General features: G+C 40.8%; 1 protein-coding gene across 1 annotated transcript in view; it reads left to right on the forward strand.

The window, feature by feature from the left end:
* The window catches only part of PCNX2 (pecanex 2), a 159,630-nt gene that overhangs the window by 10,851 nt on the left and 128,508 nt on the right, over positions 1-20,271 (forward strand). The window contains exons 4-8 of the mRNA XM_037391395.1: positions 557-593; positions 1,482-2,771; positions 11,118-11,265; positions 11,434-11,579; positions 12,796-12,889. Coding sequence (XP_037247292.1) covers positions 557-593; positions 1,482-2,771; positions 11,118-11,265; positions 11,434-11,579; positions 12,796-12,889 — 1,715 coding nt within the window. The remainder of the gene's footprint in view (positions 1-556; positions 594-1,481; positions 2,772-11,117; positions 11,266-11,433; positions 11,580-12,795; positions 12,890-20,271) is intronic.

A 20,271-nucleotide genomic window follows, 5' to 3' on the forward strand; every position in this document is an offset into this window, starting at 1 on the left:
CAAACTGTACCTGCTTTGAGTGTGTGTGTATGGCAGAGGGGATTTGGACTAAATGACCTCCAAAGCTTCCTTGCAAACTAAATAAATCTATGATATAATGGCTCTGTCCTCTAGTTTTCCATTGAGAAATTGTAACCAAGTACTGGAGACCAAACATTTCATTTTAGTGCTTTGGAAACATGTAGCTGGAAAACTGGAACAGACAAAAACACATTCTATTCCTTAATGATTAAAAAAAAATAATTATCTGGATTAGGCCCTGCAAAATGTGTTTTTTTTTTTTTTTAAATCTTACTGTGGGGTTTCTTTTTTCCCCTCCCCAGACATCACACACAATTGCAATGATGCAATTTGGAGCATGACTGTTCTATAACCATCTCCCCCACCCACCCCTTGCATTTTGTGCAAGGTACATGTCCAAATTTCAGTGATGTTAAGCAACTTGCCAATGCTGTAATTAACCTTTAATTAGATAGATGTTACATTGATAGATGTTTTTTCCAACAGAATTTAATAAATGCCCATGCTAATTTTGTCTGTTTCTTTTTATTTTTAGGAGCTGCCAACACGGGAAACTATTGAAGATCTCAGAGGTATCTTGACCTTATAAATCCCTTTAAACCTTTGTTTAGTCATTGCTTGACACAAAAATAAAAATGGCACAGAGGACCCCATGGCAGGTTCTGTTGTGCCTCATGTTAGGAGCGGAATGGAAAAGAATTCCCTAGAGATTTTATTCTCTTGAGCTAACAGACTAAGCTTTCTTAGCTGTAAGCCAAACTGTTTGGGATGTGGCATTTTGGTGAGTGTGCAAGTAGCTCTTCCCATTTTGACATGGGTAGGTGAGGGAGCCTTCCCCCCACGTTCTTGAGCAGCTCTGTGCCTCTGAAGCATTAAACCAGGAAGTTGGTGCTCAGATCACATCTTAAAGCTCTTGAATATCTTCTGACTGTAGACTCCTGTTTCGATTGTTGACCTTTAGCTCTGCAGTGTATACTGCAGCATGCTTTGCTTTCTGTACAGTTCCAGTGCTTGAGGTGTCTCAATATATTTTAGTTTATCTCCTTTTTTGTTAAGGTCGATCACCTTATCCCATGGAACTATTTAGGAATTACACAAAGTGATATAACAAACTTCTGCTGCACTGGCTTTTTTTTTTTTTTTCATCTCTCCCTAAGGGAGGATAATTCTGTAAAACATTTTAGTTTGGATATTAGTTGTTTCTTTAGCTATTTTGATAATTTAAAATAAATAGACATGCTGCTACACGTATCCTGACCTGGAAGGATTCCAGCTTGCTTTTATAGTATTTCAGATGTAGCTAACAAAAAAGATCCTTGCTTAGGAACTGTTTTAATCAGCTACATCATCTGAGCTTCTTTTGTTTTGCTCTGGATCAGATTTTGCTTGCTAAAGATCATTCTTGAATAATGCAAAGTGTTCATGTTTGTGAGACCTAACTCCCATGTGTTTTTTATTAGGTGTTATGGTATTAGAAGACCAGGCTGCACCACCAGTTTCATCTACCTCACCCTGTATCAAAGAAGAGATATTACCTGTTTCTACAGCCTCCGCTTCAGGTGCCACCACATCAGCAATAGTGACAAAACCAGCTGCTATGGAAACATTTTCTGGTAATGGAATAAATGAAAAAGGAGGAAACGGACAGCCGTTTGGACAGCATGGATCCCAAGATATTCTTGCGGACAGAGATGTAGCTAAAAACTTCTCCAATATTTCTTCATCACAGGGTGATGTTCTAAGGACTGGAGTTTCTTCAGAGCCATGGGACAGTGAAAATTCAGTTATTTCAGACCATTTGAGTAACCCTAAAAGCTACAAAAGAGAGAAATTGCCTGATGGATCACCACAGATAGGCTTTACCAGTAACTGTCCACAGTGCAATGCCATTGCAACCAAAGATTCCAAGCACATGGAAGGTTCTTGCAACATTGGTAATACCCATGAGGACCTGGACTGCTCAGACAGTGAGACTGCTGTTGCAGTTGTGGACAACTCTCTTCCTGGAGACCAGCTATGTGAGCCCATTAAAATTGTCATCACAATGAGTACTACACCAAACACCACCCTCAGTGACCTAGCGGGTTCTGTCCACCTAAAGGCTCCGGGAACTGAGGGAGTGAGCTCAGCCCACGAGTCTGGTATAGTTACAGCAGGCTGGCCAAGTCAGCAAACTAACGAACAGCTCAGAATCCCTGTTATCACTTTTGACCTGTCCGATGACAGTAAAGGTAAGGCTTTCCCAGAAGTCAGTGAAAGTGAAAGAACTCCAGAAATTTTAAAGGCAGAGCTGTCATCCAATCAATGCTCTGGCTATGAATCGGGTGATGCAGTAAAAGAGCACAGCAACCCAGCAAATACTCCTTTAGAAACTAACACTTGTTCAGATCCAAATCAGGACAATGCTTCTGAAAATGTCCAGACTGTGGATTTAACTTCTAAGGAAGACCTGCAGAACCTAGACCCGCAGTCCTGTAGAACTGCTCATGAAAAGAGGCACATGCGGGTGCTGAGTGTAGACAGTGGGACAGATGTGCTTTTAAGTAAGAATTTCGTGGAGGTATCTGACAAAGAAAAGATCTTACCAACTTCTAAATCGGATCTAGAAGCTAAAGAAGGTCAGGTGCCCAACGAATCTAACTTTCTAGAGTTTGTCTCCCTCCTGGAATCCATTAATACCTCAAAGGTGAAGTCATCAAATCAGTCCACTGTCAAAATGGAGACAACAAAGGAAAATGGGATTGTTGGAGGTATAATGCATGGTTTGCAACTCTTTTGAATTAAAGAAGTTGTGACTAAGTTACATTATTTATAGCAGCTTAGCCTGAGATCTGCAGTAGGGCAAATTCCTAGAGGAAAACTGGTTTTGCTAATAGGGCCAGTGAAGGGCTGCGCTTGGTGGGACAAGGTGATTCAGTGAAAGTGTGATAGTGTCAGCTGCAGTTCTTTGAATATTTTTATTTTCTTAAAGATATTATTTTGGGAAAATAATGCTAATGTCAGGAAGCGTCTGGTACGTATCTAGTATTCAGTACTAGAGGAGCATGCATGTGGCAGGCCTGGATTGTTCGAGTACCACAAATATGTATAGCTATAGCGTTACACCTGCTTTTGCCCATCTTACCAGGTGCAGGTTGAAGAGTTGTCTGTGTGTGTGCCCGTAAGTATATAGAAATTGTCATTGGAATTGTCATTGGTGATGGTTCAACTTTTAGCACATTCACTCATATTCCTGAACTTCCTGCACAGTTGTGGGTTGGTTTATAATTAAAAAAAAAGAAAAAATAATAATGGGTTTGTTCTCAATAGGTAAGAGTTTTGATTTATAGTGCTTAAAACTAAAATATTTGGGTTTTAAGGAGGAAAATTTGGTGGTGGTTTTCAATGAAAGCCCCCGTTATTTTAATGAAAAATGGTATTTTCCCATGCAAGTTTCCATTTAATCAAAACGGCTTTTACTTAAAAAAATCTCAATCAGCTAGTTTTAAAACCTATATGCAATCCAATTTATAGCTCTTACATAGAAATACCTGGTTTTAATCAGCATTCTCATTGCTGTCACCTAACTCGATGACCGCTTTCTGTTAGGAAGAAATATTGGAAATATTGTTTGTAGTGCCTTTAGCAGCTCTCTAGGCAAAACTAGCAGGACTGTTTCATGAGGATGCAAGGCACAGTGCAGTTGCCAGGTGATGGGTGCAATCGGTTTAGATGGCCTGGGCCAAAGTGAAATAAGACAACCCATATCTTCCCCTTCTCCAAAATGTTTGGTTTACCTTCGATCCTATAATAAGCTGTTCTAAGACAGCCTAAGAGGATGCAGTTTCGATACCTATTTTGCGTGAATGGTAAGAAAATTAATGGTGCTCAGCAGAACAGCTGGGCACTCCTGTTTTACAATGGTATGCCTGTCCATAGACAGACTCTGGGGAGTCTCTGCTCCCCCAGTTCTTTCCTGCAAGAACCTTCCATTACATGAAAAATGCACAGCTGATTTCAAAGTTTGTCAGCTTTTTGAAAAACAAATGTGAAATTTGTACTTTCACCTTGTTAAAAAAAAAATAATTCTTCGCAATGTGTCATTTTGCTGTAGATTCCATTTACCTTTCACTTTGCCTTTCCTAAGTCATTCCTCTTATCTGTCCTGTCCAATGCATTAGAACCTTATCTCATTCCATCTTTTGTTTGTGTCTGTTTTTTCTTTCATTTTATAGTTGCTCCTTCTAGGCTTGCTGCCTCTCTTCTGGTCTGTCTTACCCATCTCTCCTGCCTTCTCAGACTGTTCTGAAGAGCAGTTTCTGTCGTGCTCAGTCGGGTTTATCAGCCTGCCTGGCTGGCTCCACACTGTGCTCTGTGGCTGCCTGAGACAAGTGCTGAACAAGCCTTGCTTTTGACCAGAGCCTGCTCAGCTGAGCCCAGAGAGCCCTGCTAGGTCCCCGGGGTGCGGGGTCACCTCCCAGTGCAACAGCATGCAGCAGTACCAGGGTCACAGCAAGCAGATTGCGATTTTTTGCTACTCCTTGACCGTTAAAAGGAGTATTTACGAAATAATTTGACTTCTGTGTGATGTGACTTAGCTGGAAAAGAGAAATGATAAAAATTTTGGAGGTAAGCTTAAATAAAGGGAGGAGCGCTGGTAATCTAGAAAGGGCTTTCAGGCAAGTACCCTCAGATAATGTGAATGGGGAAGATTGAAGATTGCTACATAAAAGAAAGCAATGGGTGATTAGAATAAATCAGACTGAGATTCCACAGTGACCCCCCCCCCAAAAAAAAAGCCCCAAAACTTTATTAATGTGTATGTAGTTATTATGCTTTAGATCTGGCAAATGACATTTTTCTTATTGGAATGCAAGATCCTGAGGAAACAGAAGGATTCTACTGTTCCTTCAAACCAAGCTGTTACTTAAAGCGACCTGGACTGAATTGCCTAGTTTTCTGAAGTCCATACATTTGTGAGACGGTGAAGGTGAGCTGCAAACGTGTATAATTAAGCATCCCTGCTTGTCTCCAGCATGGGCCCGGCAAGTGTCACCCTAGGAAAGGAGCAAGGCTGGCAGGAGGGGTGTCCTGCAGGAGCTGTGATGGTGGCTGTGGCTCCTGTTGCTGTGAGATATCTCCTGCACCTCAGACCAGTGCTGTGGGAAAAAGGAGATTCAATCTGAACTCTTTAAACTGGGGAGAGGTAGTTCAAAGGCAGTTGTTCTCAAGAGCAAGTAGGCTTTGTTTTCCAGCCTAGTCAGAACGTGCTGTTTGCTAAAATAAATTACTGTCATTACTGGCAGCTTCCCCACAGTAAGGCTGGATTTTAGGAATGAGAAAGCCTCTAATTTGTTTACAGCCTTGCAATTACAAATAAGCTCTAACAAAATAGCATCTTAGAACAGATCTGAATAAACATTATTCCCACATTAAAGTGGTTCAAAAAAAAAAAAGCGTGTGGGGGGAATACAGAGCAAGTCAAGCTATGCAGCAGTTGTTTTGAGGGAGGTTGGTTGTGTTTGTTTTTTGTTCTTTTAACCTTGCAAACCGCCTAATTGGCAAAAGCTAATAATAGATGCCTGGTCCGAATGAAATGCACCCCACAAAGGTGTTTATTAGGCAATGTGAGAAACTTGGCAAATTCCTGGAAAGCTGAATATTCAGAGCTGTGTGTAAGAAAGCTGACACTTTGCATAATTTGGAGAAGGCAGGGAAATGTGCTCATCAGAGCAGTCTTGCGAGTGAGTGAATGTCATGGATGGGTCTTTGTTATAGGTGCTCCCTCACAGAACTTGTGAATTCTGTGGAAACAGAAGAGATATCATCCTGACCATGTAAGCCTTTGCCAGTAGACAGCTCAGTAAAATGCAGTACAAGAAAATTAAAGCCTTGCTTTACGCTACCAAGGATGCCAGATTTAATGTGTTAAAACACAGGATGTAAAAAAAACTGTCTAAGAGCTGTTCTGTTGCCACCACACCTCTTCTAGATCGTGAGAAAGTACCACTGACACTTGCTAAAAATGACTTTCAGGCCAGTGTCCTTTCAGTTTTGAATCAAGCTTGCACCACCCACGTAATGAAGGCCTGTTGAAGGGCAGCTGCAGATTTTCCTCAGTCTTGGAGAAGCTTGAGGGAAATCGGGTTTATTGGCTGCTTTGGGTCCCTCTGACGTGTCTGGAGCTGGGCATCAGACTTATGCAGAGCAAAAACTCATGTATGTCCCCTCTGGCACAGCTGGCTTGTAATCTAGGACAGGCATTGTTACTAGCTGGGGACCAAAGCCTGCCATGGGGGAGGTGGGGACTGGCGCGCTAGAACCTAAACCAGGGCTGTGTGGCCTGAATTTAGATGTTTTGCAGACTCTTTTTAGAAAAGGTACTCATCATTCTGGGCAGTGCACAGACCACAACCTCAAGTGAGTTGTTCTGGATCCCAAGCAATTACCCTTCTCCTATAAAAAACTGGTGTGCTTCTGTGAATAATTTTAGACTCTTCATTTTTTTTTTTTTTCCCCTGCATGTGAGAAAGAGGGGTATCACCTGCCATATAATTATGGGGAAGAGGGATCTTGTGCATTGAATCACCAGCCCAAATGACAGCCACGGTGTGAGGTAACAGCAGGGGAGTTTGCCAGCAGGCAGGTGGCACCTGGGGCACAGAGCCCTGCCAGGAGCTGGCTCTTCTCTGGGAGCAGCCGTGTGCCATCCCTGACTCTCACGCCACAGGGGGAACCACGTGGCATTTCATGCCCTCTTTGGATGAGGAGGAAATCTGGTGCAGAGCTTGGTGCTGTAAATCTGATACCTGATGTGTTAAGGCTTGACGGGTTGAGATTTTAAAATTTCAGTCTTTAATCAAAGAGGTAAATACCATGTTTGATGACAAGACTGATACCTGTAGAGAAACTGCGAGGTTATTTGAGAGGGCTGTGTTCTGTCGTAATTGTTAGGTATAATGATGAGACTATTTATGTGAGACCTCAAAACCTTGATTTTATTCCCAGCTCTGCTGCGGGCCCAGGAGATTGTTTTGAGCAAGTCACTTAAGTCTCTCGGTCCTGTAACAGGTACAGTGAGTGTTGCTAGTTTTTCCCATCACTTCAGGATTAATGTGGTAATCCCGATAAAGGGATAATCCCATGCACTTCTTCAGTGCCCATACTGAACTTTAATAGCAACTCTTGGGCTGTGTCAGGTTCCCTGGGCACTCCTGTTGTTTGGCAGGTGACCAGCTTTTACGTTAGATTTTTCCTTTAATGTAGTGGCATAATAGGCAAATTTGGCTTGAGAATAAAGTACATAAACTAGATGTTTTTGCTAAAGCAGTCAGTGAAGAAAGGGTTGGGAATGTCCTTAGGGTATATTCGCCAGAGATAGGAATGGGACAGTTCACAACTCGTAGAGCTTTTGTTTCGTGCTGGTATTAACAAGAGCAGATATATAGAGCCATTTGAAATCAATTATCTCTGCGGCCAGATGGGCAGCAAAAATATTTTAAAGTGAAAATTTCTATTTTAGAGCATAGTGTGGTGGAAGGAAGTAGATTCTGTAGCAGAGCAATTAATGAACAGAAGAGACTCAAGCTTAATTAGCTTAATTCTGCCTGACCAGATTTCAAACCAGATGGCATTTGAAATTATGACAACAGTGGCATTTCAGCTTACAGGGGTGAGTTGTGGAGATTGGGATAGGGATATACAAGTAAAACGTGGGAAAACATCTGGGAGACTCTGGAGAGAGGGCACGAAATAGTAAAATTATTCTGGAGAAAAGTTCCAGAGCAATGAAATTTCATTCTAATTACCTAATTATAAGGCAGCTTTAAAGCTGAGATACACTGACAGTTGGTTATCACAATTACTGTACGTACAAAGGCTGCTCCATTTCAGCTGTAAACTGTTTTCAGCCACCTCCCAGTATGGACCAAAGGCTTGTCTACAAAGAGGATGTGGGATACCTAAAATCTGCTCCGCAGGTGAAAAAGTTATATGGGAAAGGACATTTTGGTAGCGTAACTACATTTAAATTAGGAACTCATTTGTCAGCATTTGGATGTTATATTTTAAAGTAATGTTGCTATGCTGTTACAACTCTGTAGTGCAGATAAAAACCTTTACAGGCAGTATCTTATACCCATATGGACATAGAAGAAATGATTATCCTGATCAGGATTTTACCAGGATTACTAAAGGTCGTATCTTGTGCACAACCAAAGCACAGAAGTGGTGTACAGATCAAAACTTGGCTATTTGTGCAGGACACTTCTGAATCACCCTTCCCCAAGCCTGACTGGGCCTGAATCCTGATACTTAACGCCTCACGTATGAATCATGTGGCATATAATTTCCGGATAAATTACAAAGTTACTTGCAGAGCCTGGGTCTGAGTTTGGGGCTTCTGTGAGCCCGGCCACGGATGTACACCGCAGAGGTGTGGAGCAGTGCCTTGGGGTAGATGGCTCTAGCAGGAGGTCACAGGGAGGGTGCAGGTACACTGCCATGTTGGGCTTTTTACTCTTTTGCTCTTGGAGAGGGTTTTTCCTAGTAACTCGAGCTTTGCCAGCACAATTTCCATGCAAGGAGCGTTTGGTGACGCAGAGCTGATTACGTACTCTGGCAGAACACTCCTAGTCTAGACACCTCTATCTCCATGTAAATACTGAAGGTGTAAGTCATTCAGAAGAAAATTAGTAATAATCATGAAAACCAGTGACAAGCCCATCATGGTCCACCTTTCTAGTGCTGGAAGTACTCAGCACCATGGCGTTGTCTGATTGGCATATAAAGCCTGTAAGAAGCAGTATGTTTATGTTTTTATTATTATGACTCTTTACCACTGCAGGATGTCTGCAAGGCTTGTGGTTTGGAATGGAAAAGAGAGGCATTTTCTAAAACCACTAGATAATCAAATTAAAAAATCTTTTTAATTGTTCCAGCCCTAGAGCTAGTTTTGGGCAATATGGGACCAATTAGATTATTAAAACCACAGTTTCTGATCTCTATCAATTATTCTTATAGCTTGAACAGCCCAAGCCTTTAGGAAGGTACTTTTGATTAGGTGTCTGTGGCTCCGTCGCCTCCCTCAGGTACAGTTACATCATTAAGGGGATGCTTCAGTATTGCCACGGTTAAATAAGGCACGATTTCTGCTTAAAATGGAGTTTAAAACTTTAATTAGGAAAGGAAAAAAGGCCCACTCCCCTCTCCACTGCTTTATTTTTTTTTTCCTGAGTAGAGATAAGTAGATCTGGAAAACCTATTGAATTTTGTCTCCATGCACAACAGTTACAAAAGATTTCCCTAAACCAAACTTATGCTCATTCTATTTATTGCACAAGAAGTCAAGATCATTAGACATCATCTGCTACAGGCTCAGAACGTCGGCAGTGTTGTAGTGAGATTGTTTTTTTTTTTCTTCCTTGTGGAAGCTGAAGGAAGTTCCAAGTGAGAATTACATGGTGTCTTTATCTCTACTGCCCATTCCCACACGCTTCTGGTACCCCAATTCTGGCTGGTGAGTGTCTGGGGATCTAGTGAGACTCTTCAGGCTTGGTACTGCTTGTTGTGCTTCACATTAAGGGCTGAGACCTGCTGGGACAAGATGTGGTGGTACAATTAAAGTTGTTCCTCTGCTTCTGGATCCCACATCCCGTCCCATGTTCCCCCGCCCCACTCAAAAAAAAAGTCAGTGAAATGTCTGCAGTGAAAAGTGGCTATGTGTGAGAGGCTTTCGGGCATTAGAGAGGTGTGTCCTGTGAATTGAAACTGGTGTGGATATGTCTTAACTCTTGAAGGTACGTTGGTTTGCAGAAGTGACGTGTTACTAGATCAACTGATACCGTTGGAGGAAAACAAGACTGAAAGGTCTGCATATCCAAAAGCTTCTTTGCTTTTTTCAAATTATATCAGTTGGCCTAATAAAAGGTATTACAGCTCTACAAGCCTTGAATCTGTTTTATTCTTAGACTGTCTTAGCTGTGACACCACTGGTTCTTGACTGGTGACTCTTGCAGTTTAGGATAGTACTTGTATTAGTAGGAAGTGTGGTTTAACAAATGGTATTCTTTGTGGGGCAAATTTCTGTGTTGTGGTTTTTTTTTTCTTGATGATTAGATTTTTAAGGCATTTAAACAGGAAATATTGCAAGAAGTCTGGGTAAGTACATTTCAATACACCTGGCTTAGTGCAAGAAGCTACAGGACTCACTGAAACATCTCCAACAAGCACCACAAATTTTTTTTTTCTTCTATTTAAAGCATTTAATTGTGTGACTGCACATGGTGGTGATAAAATCACTGTCTTAGCTGCATTTTAAAATCCTAACATACAGTTTATTTTAGTTTACAGTCAAAGCACATTTGCAAAATGTTTTGTTATTCAACATGAATATTTAGTTACTAAAAAAGAATGTTGCTTGAAAGTTGTGCATGTATATAAGTAAATGATGTACAGGTGTAGGGAGATAATAGAAATATAACTGGTATTCAAATTGGTATTCAGACTAGTAGAAATTGGATGAGTCCATCATGTATATTTTAATTCTATTTTGTATTTTCCAAGCATAGGAAAACCTACTGTGAAATTGTTTAGCCGGTTTGTCTTGTCCTGCATCAAGTGTGTGGCTGGTGGCAAGAGGGATTAGGCAGCTACCTGCTTTCCCATCCTGGAGCTCTGTTTCCTTTGAAGGTGCTGCTGTCCCTTTTGTAAAAGGGGAATGGGCCAGTGCTCCTGCTTTTCTGCTGCCAGTGTACACAGCTTGGGAACAAATTACGGCCCCCAGGGAAGCAGCCTTTTACCATTCTAGGTTAGGGACAGATTTCTTCCCTCTGAAACAACAAGAGAAGCAAAGCAGAAATTCTCTCTTGTTTGTCCTTTGCTTCACACTGCCTGTTCTTGAAACAACCCATTCACACAGCCTCCTCCAGTCAGAGTACCTCCTCGTCCACGTTTCTGTGATTGCATTGTTTTAAGTAATTTTACTAGTTTTATGGAAAACATTAATTACTGCAGCATTTTAGCTTTTCTCTTTTAGATGCTCGTGTTCGTGGTTAATGAATGAAATTCTTGACAGTCATCTGCAGAGAGTGGCTCCACTTCACTGCCCTGTTTTCCAGATAGCCAGATGACGGAGAGAAAAGAAGAAATGGTGGGAACAGAAAAGCACTGTGAGCAACTTCCTAAACAGGAAAGATCAGATGTACAAAGCCAAGATCGTGCTAGTACTAGTCCGGTGCTACCAGAGTCTGCCAAATTTGCAGCACTGTAAGGCCAGTTTACTTTACAATTTTGTACTTCAAAGATATGATGTAAGCTGTTTTGTTTCACTGAGTAGAAATGACATAAACTTTTAATTAACCTCTCTTTCTTTTTGTTTTATTGAGAACAAGAAAAAAGTTCCTCATAGTAGTTTTGAAACATTTTTGTGTCAAGTTACCAGGGCAACAGGCAAAGGCAGATAATCTACCGGGTAACTTCTCAGCAAGACAGTTCTGTCTTGCAAGTAATAAGTGGACCTGAGGCATCTGTGCAAGACGAGCTATCCGTGGATGCAATGCACGTGTTCATAGATGAAAATGGTGAGTTTCTGTACTTGGAATAATTACAATGTGTGAGGAAACTTCTGTAGAATCTTTAGATGCCCTGGAAGGGTATTTCTCTTGTCTGTTACCAGTTGCATCTTTTATTGTGTGTATGGAAGAAAAGGGCTTGGTAATTTAAAGTCAGATCAGCAATAACTAGAGTTTTCAAAATCCACCAGCGACCATCAGAGACCTGAAGCTTACACAGGATGTGAAGTTTATCTTCCAAACGTCACCTTCAAAAAATGCTGGCTAGGCCAGAAAGCTACTTCTGTCTTTGCAGAAGGACCCTGATGCTTTCTGCCTGGTGAGGAGTTTTGCACTGGTCTGGCTGGGCAAAATATTCCTGCTTTTTGCTGTTTTGTTCTTCAGCTGGCTCAGACTGAACCCTCTGATAACGTGGTGGTTGCTGTCATTCGGAGTTGTGGTCTGCTCCCCCTTTCAAGAGAATTGATGAGTCTTACCCCATGCCTATGCTTCTTGTGCCGCTGCTCTGCAGCTGTTCCTGGAGGCCGGAGCTGTAATAAATAGACGTGATAGTGGCTTGGTTGAACTCCCTGTAGTGCCCTGTGAGGTGCTGGCCCATACCTCTGACAGGCAGCTGTCCCAAAAGCTGTCTTTCCCTTAAAGCTGCCTTCAAAACCAGTGTGGAATGGGTGCTCGTGGTAGCTGGGCTTGTGACCCCAGAGATGCTGTGGTTTTCTGCCGATTCCTCCTGGCCCTGCGTGCAGCCCTGCAGCTCCTGGTTTGCTCTAGGTCTAAGAGCAGCAGCTGCGGGTCAGGCAGTCTGCATGGTTTCTGGGTCAACGAGCAGTGAACCTTCACTTTTTGCTGCGTATCCAGGGAGGGAGTAGCAGCGGCTACGCTTTGAACAGAATTTTCCCCTGCTTTGTACCTCAACTTTGTGAACTGAAAAAAAAATACTTGATGATTTCACATTTTACAAGGAACTTAGATTGGTAGATGGGTTTTGCATTTACTTTACATGCCTTTTAAATTTTCACTGTAACTTCGGAGTTTTCATTTGTCTCAGGTTTTTAGTTGTTCAAATGTTAATTTTGCTTTCTGAAGTCTAAAATAAGCCTAGTGCGCAGACTGAAAACTGTGTAAATGTGCCTGACCTAAAATGTATTTTTTATACACTTTGTGTGTAAAACAAATGATCATTTCACTGAACTGTTTTTTTTTTTTTTTTTCTCTGTATTTTCTAAAGGGGAAATTAGATCCTGTTATTTAAAGGCCGGCTGTCAGAAGGAAGGAAATTTTCGACACCAGCTATCAAATTGTGATTGTATTTCAAATGCTCAGTAAGTAAGCCCTGATTTTTGGAAACTTTAGAAGTTTTCGTTGCAAGAAGCTATGAAACTAATTGTAGCTGTTAAAGTGCATGTGAAGAGGACCACTGGAAAATAAATGTGCTAACCTCTTCTAGAGGTGTCAGAGCATGCTTTTTTTGTTTGTTTGTTTTGTGCTAATACAGTACTGCTTTGTAAGAGTGTTGATAAGGAAAAGTAAAAAAACCTAAAACTACCCAGTGTGCTTTCATTACTTTCTGGGAATAGTCAAAGTCAAGTGTGGTGATTATAATTAAGATTGTAATTAAAACAAAGTATGTGGGACTGTTAGTAGCTGTTCTCTCAACCTTGTCTTTCTCGCTGCCCATCCCTGTTGGGTCCATTGTAGATTTTTAGTGCTGTGTCAGTGTCGGCCAGTGACACTGCTCCCTGTGGATTCTAGCAGCAGAGCCTTTCACCTTACATGAAATGTCCCATGATAGGTTGCCACTCTGAAAAGGTGTATGAACAATTTCTTTTTACAAATGTCTCTTTGGAGTGATCCACATGAATCCTGTATTCGTTACTGTAATTTCCACAGCCTCTCCCATGTGATCTGTTGTTTGTATATCAGTAAAAAGAATTTTAACTGTTCATAAGTATTTTTATTTAATAAATTTATGTTTTTCCTACTGCTATACAGCATTTGGAAAAGCTGGGTGAAGGGGTGAGAGGGTCATAATTAATAGTAAATATTTTTTCAAGTGTTTGGTTTTCAGTGGAGACTTCTGAAAAGCTGGGGACTATGTTAAAGACAGTGTTAGCATTTTATACACAATGCTATTACGAGAGACATGAGAATAATGCTTTTTAATAGTCAGTGGGCAAAGATTAAAAAAAAAGAGTTCATCTACAGTAGAAATGTTCTGTCTGTCTTTAGCAAAATAAAACAAATCCAACCTGGCAGGGTTCAGTTTTGACCTAACATCAAACATTTTACTTCAGGGCTGTTTAACTCTTGCAACTCTCCTTGTTTCACCTTGCACAGAATACTCCCCTCCTCCCCCATCACAACTGAGAACTTGAATCTGTCCTAAATTCAGAAATAGTTTACTGTCCCCTGACATTTATCAGTGAATCTGGTTTTTTTACCAGAAGAAGAACAGTCTTCCTTCTCACATAAGAAGTCCTTCTGAATCTGTCTTTGCTAGATGCTTATGTGGTATCTCTGTCTTCCTGTACTTTATTAAGTACTGGTTTTTACTTTGTGTTTTGCAGACCTCTAGGGATGCTAATTGTTTTTAAGGGATCTGCTAAAATGTTTTTAACGAAAGGAAGTTCAGATATTCTTTGAAGCCATTTACATTTAATTTCTAAAGATTTAATTCCTGAGGATCAGCACCTTTGCTGGAAATATTGGAGTGACAGTTCAGATGGGGGAACAGAACAAATCAGCAAAGACGAGTGGGTTCCCACGACTGTTTCAGTATGGCAGTCGATGGGAAGACAGACACAAGAGCTTTTCCAAGAACAGAGCAGCACCAAGGAAAGTGTGATGCGGAAGTTCACATGAAAAACAGTGAAAGGGAACAAGGAAGCGTGAAGTGTGCACAAGTTTGTTTTTGTAAAGGCAGTATGTAGTATGTTTAGGCCGGAGAGATTACTAAGAGCTTTTGTTCAATGGGCAGTTCCTACCATCTGTGCATAGGATAGCACAGGAAGGAAAGTTTTTTTTTTGTCTAAATACAAGGTTACCTGATGGTGAACACCTGAAAAAAAAAAAAGAATGTGGAACACTTAACAACATATAGAAATTAGAGGGGCAAATCTGCTTTAAGGACAGTTCACTAATGAGGCATCTTTCCTTCCCCTTTTCCTCTAGTTTCAGCTGCAGACTTGTGTGTCACTTAGGTTAGTTTCTCATCTGTGGTTAAAGATAAGCCAAATAATCTCAGCTAATAACCAATGATCTTTTCATTACTGAAGAAGAAGGCAAATAGAATAAAATAAAGCACAAGGCGTTCGCTTCAGATAGTCTCTTCTGTATGTCTGTCTGTGGAGAGCTCCTGAAAAATTACTCCCTGGAGTGTGGGCCTTCCTCCGGTGGAGATGTTCGCTGTGCAAGTAGTCCATACCAACAGGAGATGCTGCTCTTATGGAAGGATATTAGAAAAGATACATGGAAAGCATCTCTGGGATGTCCTTGACGTACATCTCCCAGCCCATCAGAAAGTTAACTAAGACAATGACTCTGACAGTAGTTCTTCATGAGGACTTGAGACGGTACAGAAACAGCAGCTTTAGGCTTGGGGTCTGAATCCATTAACGAGCCATCCAAATTAGATTTTATGAGGTCAAAGTATGCAGGAGAAAGTTAATGCCTGGACATAAGAGGTGCCATCCTCCTTGAATAGGAGGGCTAGCGTTTTGATCTCAGGGAGCCCCCATTTCAGAATCTAGAATAAGCTGATGGAGGACAATAGACAGGTCTGCAGTAGATGTGTGTAAGCTCTTAAAGCACTTTTCACCAATCATGTTTGCTATATAGTGTTAAGATTAGGCGGCTTCTAAAGGGAAAATGTCAAATGGAGTTGAGCTGGTGGAGTAACTAGGTGGATGTGCACGGACCGTGCCCTGGTGTGCTCCTCTGTGAGGAGAATTGGCCCAGGTTGGCTGGGGGCAAGAGGCTTCTTGCTTTGGGTGTGCTGTTGGGAGAAGCAGCAGATCAGAGGCACAGGTGTGCTAAGAGTTGTGACGCTTCTGGGTAACATTGCTGCTGGGGAGGGGGGAAGGAATTTTGACTGGGGAGAGTATGAACTCTGTCTGGTTTCTCAAAAATAATGTAATTGCCTTATGAAATTGGTGATAGGTAAATACCTTTTAACTAAGTTAGGCAAACTGGATAAGGTATTTTAATATTACTCAAAAGAAGCCATTAAAGAAAGCCTTGAGGCAGACTAACTAATGTTTAACGATCTTAAATTCAAATTATAACTTGCTATTTCTGTCTATTGAGTCCTACTATTGTCTGCTTCAGTAGTAAAGTCTTAACCGATCTGGCATTTCACAACAAATTACTAGGAATGGAAATTAGAGTAGTATTTCTGTGGCCTGTAAACATTTTATCTTATCTTCTTGGCACAGCTCCTGAAATCCATTTCTCACAAGTGATGCAAAATCCTAACAATGTTGCTCTGTCTCATAAGTGATGCTGCATTATGTTTGGCTTTGTGGTTTTTTTTGTTCTCCACTTTTGTGTGTTTCCTGCTCTTCCTTTGCTTGTAAAGGGCAGATGGACAGCAATGGATTACAATGTGCCAGAGAAAGCAGATGTCCAAGTTTGAAGGAGTCTGTGCTTTCTTCCTTCAGAGGCCCCTTGACATTGCAGGCAATGCTATTTGAGGGAATTGCACTGTCTTGTCAGGTATCAGCACTCCATCGCCTCTTTTTAGCTCTGCAGTGTTGTGAGATGATCTTCCATTTATCAATGTTAATATGTTTTCCACCAGATTCGATTTTTTTTTCTTTTTAGCTTTATTGTTTGCATTTTCAACTGTAGTAGTTGTCTTAATGAAAGACACTACTTGTACCTGCAGTCCTTATCCTGGAAATTTTCAGAGCTGCTTAAATGTGGCGTAAACAGGCTCTTACTAATAATTTCTAAAATGACTCTTTAATTCTGCCAAAGGTTACTGAGAATTAGAATTGTTCCAAATTGTCTCCATATTTGTCTGTCACCAGTCCAGCAGTCCAGTGTTAAAAATATTTAGAAACTTAAGTTAGTTAAGGTAAATTTAAATGAGGTTTTTATGTTGTAATAATCACCAAAAAATATAATTCCTTTTCTATCTTAACCCTCACTTTGGCAGGTGATTCTTGTTCCTGACTTGGGTAAGTTGTTTCAACATTTGCAGGTAGCTAATCAATTCCGCAGTTACTGTCCATGTAATTACCCTGACCCCACTTCTGTCTGTAATCTTGCCAGCCACACTTCTTGCCAGCAGTCCCTGTGGAATGGGTTCCCTCCTGAGCTAATTGCCTCTAAATTTGATGTTCCCATTACCTTGCCAACTTCACCTCTAGCCATAAATTGCTTTGTGACAGACTTTGACAAGACAAAGTATAAACTGTATTCTCAGCTCATGAATTATGTTAGAAACTAGTTACAGAAAGACCATTTGCATCTGTTTTGGAGTGAGAAATTGGAAATAGCTTTCTCATCCTGAAAACCATTCATTCTTCTGCCCCATTGCATTACGTTCTTTACCAGCCTTTGTCTCTCTTACAGTGAATCCTTAATGTTTCTATGCTGTGTGTTTTGAGTATGTTCTTGGCTTCTGGGAAGGCAGATAAGGATGAGGAAGTTCACATTTGTCTAAGATAGGTGCCTGGTATAAGCATGAACTGCCTTTTTTGCGTAGTTAGTTTGACTACTCACCAAATGGCCACTAGGTTTACATCTTACCTGTATAGAACAGTGAAAATTTCAAGTTAAAATTCTTCCCATTAGATTGGTGATACGAAGTAAACCCCATGATCCTTAACAAGAACACTTAAGACTCCTTAAAGTGAGCTGAAAGAATGTATATATTAAAGCATTGTTAGAGGTGGGTAGCTGTTTTCAGTGGTCAGGAAAAACAAGTTGGAGTTATAAATGTCTTACAAATAAGGTGTCACTCTGACATACCTTTTTTTGTTTGCCCTCTGTAACAGAAAGCAGATGTTTTCCAGGAGTTTAATTACTTTGGATGCCTCTTGTAATTAAGTAACTGAGTTCTGATAAGCAGTCAAAAAGATAAATGTGAGCTATCATATTGTCTAGGCATTACATGTAAAGTGGCTCATAAATATTAGGGAAAGCGTAAGCCCCTAAAATTACCATAATTATAACGGTAGAATTAATGATTTTTTGCATGAGTTGCATATCTATTGACAGTACAGAGGCTAATAGGGACGTAAAGCATATATCTATGCCAATATATAAATTTAACAGCAATCATATATTCTGTGCATACTTGCTGTACAAGGCTAAGTAGTTTTAAAATGTTTAACTGTTTTTCTAAGTGTGCTGTCTTTGCATACTGGGGCTCTTTTTTGGAACTTTGAGCACCTTCTGCATGTGTGTACATAGATACTGAAGAAAAATCTGACACTATTTGGCACCTCTCAGAAAGGTAGCTGTCCTCAACGTGTATGAAATGGTGTTCTGTCTTTATAAATCACTTTTAGAATTTAGAATATAAGGTTGATCTATAGGTATATTGTCCTTCCTGATTTCACATCTATGAAAAACTCTTCAACTAATGTAAACTATTGCAGTTTCTTTACTCAAATATCGAGTACTAAAATAATGTGCTGCCTGCGTGCGTAGTCTTTCTCTGCTTCCTTCACTTTGGTTACGAAAAACAGAAAAAACAAGCTTACAATAAACTTGAGGGCACTAGTGTAACACACTTTGCTATTTTGATATTTTCGATGTAGTTTTGTTCCTACCAAAAATATATCCTAAATTTTTGCCGTGTGTAAAATCTTGTTCTTAGTAATGAAAGGAATAGTGTTTGGAGAAACTAACACAACATCCAATATCAAAAAATCATACTGTTAGGTATAAAGTTGTTAAATAACTGGCTATATTCACATGATAATCTGTGAAATGCTGTAATCATTATGCATTCAAATTATTTTTCTTTCTGTTTTTCTGATTCAAACAATTTTGTAAATATTGCCAGTCAGGAATAAGCTATCCAAAGCTTCCATGGTATGTCTGAAGCAATTCAGAGGCATGATAGCCCTGTGAAACTCAGGTGTTTTCCTCCGTAAGTTTTACTGTTGGTCTGTCACCATGTTTTTATTTCAGCATCACATTTTGCTAGGTAATGTGAACAAATCTAATTTTAAGAAGACCTGGATTTATTTCCCAAAAGTTTCTGCATTTTTTCCATGCTGTTTTGCTCTGGTATATTGCAGTCTGTCTCTGACACGTTCAGAGGTATTCAGATCTGAGATGAGAAAAGATCTATAAGCATCCCTGAAGAGCATGTCAGTGCAGGGTCATGCTAGATACTCAATAGTATTTATGGGTGTTTGAGTACTTTTCTCTGCATCCTTGCAATTTTTTCGATTTTAAACACAAAGCTTTCTTTGGTGTGTGTGCAAACATATGTGCGCTAAGGTTAATGATGTTTCAAAAAATACAGGAGATCCACACAAAATCATGATGTGGTTATATCCATATGTTCTCAGTGTTAGCTGAAAAACGGAGGTGTGTGTACCTCCAAGGAAAAATGGGTTTTGTTGAGGTTTTTTTTCTTAAGTAGAAAAAAAGCTAAGGGCTACTTTTTGAGGATAGGCCAATTCTGTCTCTCAAACCAAGTGTTACATCTTCTAAAGCCAACTGGAGTTGTGCCCACAGAAGCTGTTGAAGCATTTGGCCACTTACATTTATTTCAAGAAATACTTGAGGTTGTAGTGAATGGAATTAACAAGAATACTGTTTGTATTCTTGAGCCTGTTTCCTTCTCTCGTATGTTAAACTCCTGAGAATAAAACCATATTGAAACTGCCACTTATGTGCAGGGATGGCATTGGTACCATCAACCGCATGTGTTGATTTTAAAGAGGTAGAGTTGGTGTCTCTTCAGAACAATACAAGTTTTTACCAAGAGCAGTTCAACTTTGTGATGCAAAAGCATTTGATTCATTCAAATGCATATATAGGTTTAAGTGCTGGACCTCTTGCTGCAGTCTATCACTTCATGTGTCTGGCAGCAGTCAGCAATAGCCATAAATTGCATCAAGAGGCTACCATGCTGCATATGTGTAATAGAAGCTGGATTTTAAAATAAATATGTAAGATAGGCCACAGAAATGGATGTATGGCATGCAGCAGAAAGATTTGAGAACTGGAGCAGTGTCATGGTTTAACCCCAGCCAGCCACCAAGACCCACAAAGCCGCTTGCTCAGTCCCCCAGGTGGGATGGGGGAGAGTGTCAGAAGAGTAAAATTGAAAAAACTCACAGACTGAGATAAAAGATGGTTTAATAAGTAAATCAAAAGCCACGCACACGAGCAAAACAAAACAAGGAATTCATTCCCCCCTTCCCACCAGCAGGCAGGTTCAGCCACCTCCAGGACAGCCGGGCTCTCTCATGTGTAACGATGACTTGGGAAGACAAGCACCATCGCTCTGAACCCCCCCCCCTTCCTTCTTCTTCCCCCAGCTTTATATGCTGAGCGTGACATCATTTGGTAGGGGATACCCCTGGGGTCAGCTGGGGTCAGCTGTCCCGGCTGTGTCCCCTCCCAGCTCCCTGTGCCCCCCAGCCCACTCGCTGGTGGGGTGGGGTGAGGAGCAGAGGAGCCCTCGGCTCTGGGTAAGCCCTGCTCAGCGGCAGCCGAAACATCCCTGGGCTAT

Source organism: Falco rusticolus, chromosome 6 (assembly GCF_015220075.1).
Source record: "Falco rusticolus isolate bFalRus1 chromosome 6, bFalRus1.pri, whole genome shotgun sequence".
Taxonomy (NCBI): domain Eukaryota; kingdom Metazoa; phylum Chordata; class Aves; order Falconiformes; family Falconidae; genus Falco; species Falco rusticolus.